Source organism: Pyrus communis, chromosome 8 (genome assembly GCF_041283825.1).
Source record: "Pyrus communis isolate YQ-2024b chromosome 8, ASM4128382v1, whole genome shotgun sequence".
Taxonomy (NCBI): Eukaryota; Viridiplantae; Streptophyta; class Magnoliopsida; order Rosales; family Rosaceae; genus Pyrus; species Pyrus communis.
The window spans coordinates 18,423,360-18,430,083 of record NC_142572.1 but is presented as its reverse complement, the minus strand read 5'-3'; the positions used below and the strand labels follow the sequence as shown (position 1 = coordinate 18,430,083).

General features: G+C 38.7%; 1 protein-coding gene across 1 annotated transcript; it reads left to right on the top strand.

The window, feature by feature from the left end:
• Nucleotides 1–327: 327 nt before the first annotated feature.
• On the top strand, nucleotides 328–5,445 carry LOC148695255 (putative disease resistance protein At4g27220). Its single transcript, XM_088698339.1, has 4 exons — nucleotides 328–2,691; nucleotides 2,981–3,346; nucleotides 3,466–4,128; nucleotides 4,249–5,445. Exons 1-4 carry the CDS (start codon nucleotides 328–330, stop codon nucleotides 5,161–5,163), a joined length of 4,308 nt encoding a protein of 1,435 aa, XP_088554465.1. The 3' UTR covers nucleotides 5,164–5,445.
• Nucleotides 5,446–6,724: the final 1,279 nt, after the last annotated feature.

Below are 6,724 nucleotides of genomic sequence, written 5' to 3'. Positions count from 1 at the left end.
TTCATGTTGTGACAAGTCATTTAGTTTGCATATTTTGTTTACAAATTTAGCCTCTCTAGCATTACCCATAATTACTACGACTTAATTAATATTTAAAAATTACAATTAAATGCCAACTAGAGTTAATTTCTAATCTTAGACAAGATTTTATTCAAAAAGCAATCTTTTTCAAGAAGTGGAATAGAATTCTCCGTTTCTTATTATACACTGAAATGCAATGTGTTTATTTTTAAGTTGTTGAAAGATCATAACTCATAAGTCAATTAGAAAAGTAAAGTATTTCATGAGCTCCTTTTTTTCCAATTTAATTTGTATTTATGAGCAGGCATGGGCATTGTCGGAAAAGTTGTCGAGTATGCAGTTGAACCAGCTATGCGCCAAGTGGGTTACCTAGCTCACTGCAAAAGGAACCTTGAGAAACTACAGACTCGAGTGAACGAATTAAGTGCTGCTAGAGAGCGGCTAGAACTCGAGGTTGTTCGAGCTGAAGAAAAAGGTGAAGAAATCCAAACTGACATCCAGAACTGGCTAAAACACGAGGTTGAGATCACTGAGAAGGCGAACGAATTATGGAAGCGTGATACGCAGGCAAAGATGAGCTGTCTCCGTGGGGTTTGTCCAAACCCGGTGCTCCGTTACAAGCTAGGCAGGAGATCAACAAAGTTGCAGCAGGCGGTTGTTAACCACTACGCGAAAAGAGATTTCGCTAGCATTTCGTACAAAGTCCGCCCACAAGAGGTATCCATGGTATCTGACAAACATTATGAGGCATTTGATTCGAGGAATTTAACTGTCAAGAAGATCATGGATGAACTGAGAATTCCTAATACCGACCTGATTTTGGTGTATGGTATTGGAGGCGTGGGGAAGACCACACTGGTTGAAGAAGTCCTTAGGCAAGCTGTAAAAGAAAAGTTATTTGCTGATGCGGTTATGGTAAGAAGTGTGCAAAATCTGGACCTTGAAGTAATTCAAAAAGAAATTGCCAGAAAGTTAGGTATGGAAGTTTATGAAAGCGAAACTATGTCAGACAGAGCACTTCGTCTGTGTAACAGGATAAAGGCCAAGAAAGTTCTTGTAATTTTAGACAACATTTGGGAAAGCATTGACTTGCAGAGTGTAGGACTTCCTTGTGTGCCGACTTGTAGAATACTGTTGACATCCAGAACTCGAAAATTGCTATCCACAGAGAAGCGGTTGCAAAAAGACTTTGTGCTTCAAGTTTTAAACGAGGAAGAAGCTTGGCGTTTATTTGAGATGAAGGCAGGTGGTGTTGTTAAAAATCCCAACATACAAACTGTGGCAACTGAAGTAGCCAAAAAATGCGGAGGTTTGCCAGTTTTGGTTGTCACAGTCGCAAGCTCTTTAAGAAATAGAACTACTTTACCAGTATGGAGGGATGCCTTGAGATGCCTAAAAGTGTTTGACAACGAACACTCAGCCGAACACGAAGCATACTCGGCTTTAGAGTGGAGTTACAATCAATTGGATGATCAAAAGCTTAAGCCCCTATTCTTGATATGTGGAATGTTGGCACGTCTTGGGGGAGCCTACGCTACTTTGACAAACTTGTTGAAATATACAATTGGTTTGGGTTTGTTTAATAACATTGACTCAGTGGAGCACGCACAATATGCATTGCACTCGCGGATTGAAGAGCTTAAAGATTCTTGTCTGTTACTCGAATCCGAGGATAATACATCATTCACAATGCATGACATGGTACACGATGTTGCCATCTCGATTGCATCCAAAGGCCAACATGCCTTATTAAGAACATACGGAGATGAGTTGAAGGAATGGCCAAACAATACGGATTTTTTGGAAAATTGCACAATGATCTCTTTGCCTTGCAAAAACATCCCTAGGCTTCCTGAAGTTTTGAAATGCCAACAACTGGAGTTTTTTCATTTGCAATATGATGGTGACATGCTTGAAATCCCAGGTAACTTTTTCGAGGAGATGAGAAAGCTTAAAGTTATGGATTTTACCAATGTGCATATTTGGTCGTTACCTCCATCTCTTCTGCTCCTAGAAAATCTTCGTACATTGTGTTTGGATCAATGCGTGGTGGGAGACATAACTCTAGTCGGACAGCTATCGCAACTAGAAATTCTCAGCTTTATATATTCCAAGCTTAAAGTGTTACCGAAAGAAATAGGGAAATTGACTCGTCTTCGACTGCTGGATTTAAGCTGGTGCTCTGAACTCAAAACGATTTCACCTAATGTTATATCAAGTTTGAAAAGTCTAGAAGACTTGAGAATGAAAAACAGCTTCAACGGATGGGTGCCAGAAGGAGTCATCGGAGAAAGAAGTAATGCTAGCCTTTTGGAACTGAAGGACTTGCCTCGTTTAGCTGCATTAAGCATACATGTTCCAGATGCTAGCAGTATTCCGACAGACTTGTTCACAGACAAGTTAAAAAGATACGAAATATTAATCGGCACTGCGCCAAAATGGGACGATGTGGATGAAACCCTCAATACATTGAAGCTCCACCTCCCAACTGGCTGTGAATTGGACCACGGTCTAGAAATGTTGTTGAAGAGGTCATGTGAAGATTTGTACTTGGATGGGTCGGAGGGAGCTGATAATGTTGTGTACCACTCAGGTAGTGAAGATTTTCAACAACTCAAGCATCTCCATGTGAAAAACAATGCCCAATTTACACATATCATTACTGAGGAGGTATGCCTTTGGTGTCATTCTTTCCCATTTATGCCATTAGTACTTCTTTTTTTTATTTATTTGAGCCATATAATTTACAAAGAAAAATGAAACAACCACCATAGAACTTCTAGATTTTGTCTGGCTAAATTTACATATATTTGATCATTTGAAGTGGTTCAGTTTTATCTAGTGCGTATCAAGAAATATATGTTGCTATAATTTTTTCATCTAAAGATACCATTTGACTAGATAATAACAATTAATGTGAATTCTCTTCTCTTAAAAATCGAATGTACAAATATTGCAGGTTGTGTTGCCGAACTTAACAAGCTTGGTGGTGGATCAATGTACTGGTTTAACTTTTGTGTTATCGTCTCCCATGGCTAGGAATCTTGTACAACTTGAAAAACTAGAGATAACCGGATGTGAATCAATGGAAGAGATAGTTTCAACAGAAGAATATGGTGAAGAAAAACCGGATGGCATGCTTTGTAAGCTACAACATATGAAGCTAAGAGATCTTCCAAAACTCTCTAGATTCTGCTCAGTAAGCTGTAATGTCCAGTTTCCATCTTTGGAGAGTTTGAAGTTAAAGAATTGTACAGAACTGAAAGGATTTGTCTTTGAACCTAAACTTGAGACTGAAGAACTATACTTTCTTTTTGACGACAAGGTAAGATTATTATACTATTGTTTCTCTTTTATTGATCATTATTCTTATGTCTAATATATTTACTTCGACCAAAAAAAAAAAAAAAATCAGAATTTAACAATTTTGTAATTCGAATACAGGTAGGGTTTCCAAAGTTGGAGATATTGTCCATCTTTGGACTATCTACTTTGACTACAGTATGGCACAACCAACTTGATCCAGACTCTTTCTACAAACTTAGAGATGTTGAAGTTATCGAATGCCATAGTCTAATAAGCATCTTTACACCTAGCATTGCAGGAAGATTGAATGCTTTAGGAGGTTTATTGATAAGTTCGTGCAGTTGTTTAGAGGTGGTTTTTGAGATCGAAGAAACACCTTACACCTCTACGACTCAGTTGAAAATGTCTGGTTGTGAAAATCTAGATTCGGTATTTATAGATGACTGTAAGAGTTTGAAATATATTTTTCCATGCTCAGTGGCTAGAGGTCTTCAGCAACTACGAGAGCTAAAAGTGAAGTTTTGTTCTGGAGTGGAGGAAATAATTTCCAAGGAAGAGGGACTAGAAATGATGCCCAAGTTTGTGTTTCCAAATTCAACAAATATTGAATTTATCTGTCTAGCCCAACTTAAGAGCTTCTATCCAGGACTGCATGCTTCTGAATGGCCGCTACTCGAACAAGTGGATGTGCAGGAATGTGGTAAATTGGATATTTTTGCCTCTGAAATTTCAAGTTTCCAGAAGCATAAGTTTGGAGGTCTTTACACTCCAATTAAACACTCTCTGTTCTTAATTGACAAGGTAAAAATACATTACACAATTTTCTTAAACGAAAGTTAGCTTTTCAAGCTAGTTCATAGAAAAAATCTCCTTCTGTCGTTATTTTTGTCGTTTATCATTCTTGCGCTGGTAATATTGCAGGATGTATCATTCCCCAACTTGGAAAACATGACCTTAGGCAGAGACATGGAGATATGGTGTGGTCCATCCTCATCACAGGTGTTTAGGAAACTAAAATCGTTGGTGTTTGAGTACTCCGACCAGAAAGTTTGTTTATTTGAGAATAGTGTACATCCAGATGTGACCTTCCCACATTTAAGTGTTTTGAAGCTTAAGGAAATGCGGAAATTGATGCATCTACACAGCGAGAATTGCCCAGGGGCAGGCCCATTTTTTCCAAACTTGAAAGTTCTACATGTGGTTGCTTGTGTTGCATTGAAGGATCCGGTGTTATCTGCTATTCCCTTCAAGAATTTAACAACTTTGGAAGTAGTTGGTTGTCATAGGTTGACATATTTAACAACTTACACGATAGCCAAAACTTTAAAGCGGCTAAGAGAAATGACGGTTGGGCATTGTAAAAGAATGAGAGGAATAGGGGCAATGACATCAGATGCAGATGATGCAGGAAATGATGGTGAGATTTGTTTTAGCCAGTTGCAAAGTTTGAAACTTTACTCTCTACCACATCTGCAAGATTTCTTCTCTGGAAATTGCATTGTCAAATTCCGATCCTTGAAAACCGTACATATATATAAATGCCCTGAGTTGAAGATTAACAGCCTTGAGTGGAAGAGTTCCCCAGAACTAGGAGTGCAGATAACAGAGGAGGTAGTACGAGATTATTATTGGTGTCGCAAGGATGACGACGACGACGATGATGAAGTTGATACAGATGGTGGTGTTGGTGATGGTAATGAATCTAATGATGATGTTTACTGTAGTGTTGGTGATGGTGATGATATTGCTGATGACGGAAGCTGTGAAGATTCTAATGGCGATAGTGATGGTGATGCAGTTATTGATGATGGGGGGTGGCGGTCGTGGTGGTGGTGACGACAATGCTACACTCAGCATATATGAAAGCAATAGTTTTCTTGCTTACGAGAAATTTTTCATAGGAACTGGAATACAAGTGGTACACCACGTGTTTTAATAAAAGTGGTGGGAAATTTTATTTTCTAAGTTATTAACTTTTTAGCACACATATCCCACCATTTGTAAAGTGACACGTGGTGTACCACTCCGTGTACCGGTCACACTGAAAAATTTCTCCCTACTAAGATGTTTGTTATTTTTATCTGTAAAGGTAATTGGTTTTGGGTTTTACAGAACACAATTTTCTCCCATAATTTTTATTCACTTTTCTAACTAAGGGGTTCATGTTGAGACACCCCTGCTGAAGCACAAGAATTTACCTCCAACCAAGAGGCTAATCACAGCACGACACGTGTTAACGTCAGAATAAAACTCCTAGAGCCCCACATCGACTGTGCATGAAAGCTGGAGACTCCTCAACTATAAAAGAAGATCATTCCCTCCATAGAATTAATCCCTAATGCCATTATAATACTTAAACTCGTCATTAGAACTCGTTAATGATGATTATGCTTAGACCTTTGTATCATGTAAACTATATATTATTATTGAAAAATCCTTTACCTTCGCGGACGTAGCCCAACTTAGATGACCGGAGCAACCGTGCAAAGTCATAAATGTGGCACTTTACTTTGTTCTAAAGTATCTCCAATTTTGTGCATCAAGATTTGGCATCGTTTGTGCGAAACAACACTTATTCCTACTCTCATCAGCTTTGTCAAGCTAGTATCCATTGTTTGGACACTCTTCTTTGATCAGGTATCCCTCTCCAACATAGGGAGCCAAGGAAGCCACAACACCTAGAACGACACCCCTCTCGTGTCTAGCGTGAGGCAATGACTGAAGGAAAGAAAGAAAGTTACTCTTCAAGCTAAGGTCGAGGAGCTGAAAGCTCAGAACAACAAATAGTAATTAGGAGTGAGATCCTCTATGAACAGCATGAAAGGCTCTTTTAGATGCTCCACGAGACTTGACATACCTCGTCTTACGACCCTAGCCTAATTAAACCCTAGCCATCACATGGGCTTTCACATGAGTAGCTAAATGACCAAAACAATATGGGCTTTAAGAAAAAAACATAAGACCCGAATAGAATTGAGCCACAAAATTCAACAGTGGATTGCATGTTGGGAGGCATCCACCCATCCTCAAAGGCTATTCCATAATTAAGTTTTTCTTCTTTGCTTGGCTGAGCCAAACGCGTTTGTTTTCAAATTACTTGTCATGCATGTGTACTGTCTTTCTAATAGAGATAAAACTCATATGTATTGGTTAGCCCTACCAAATATTTGTCACTTAACTCGCCCCCCATGTGAAAGAATGTTTTAATCAATTTAAAAGTATTATAAAGCAAGTTCACAATCATGTTAACTTTAGCGATCATCACCACTTGAACCTTATGAAATAGTTATGCAAACGTTATTCCATTGTCATGTGAATATTAAGGGCTTGTATGGTAGCCTAGACTGGATAAGCCTAGAACAGAGTCTAAGCTCAATCCTATGAAGTCCCACTCATA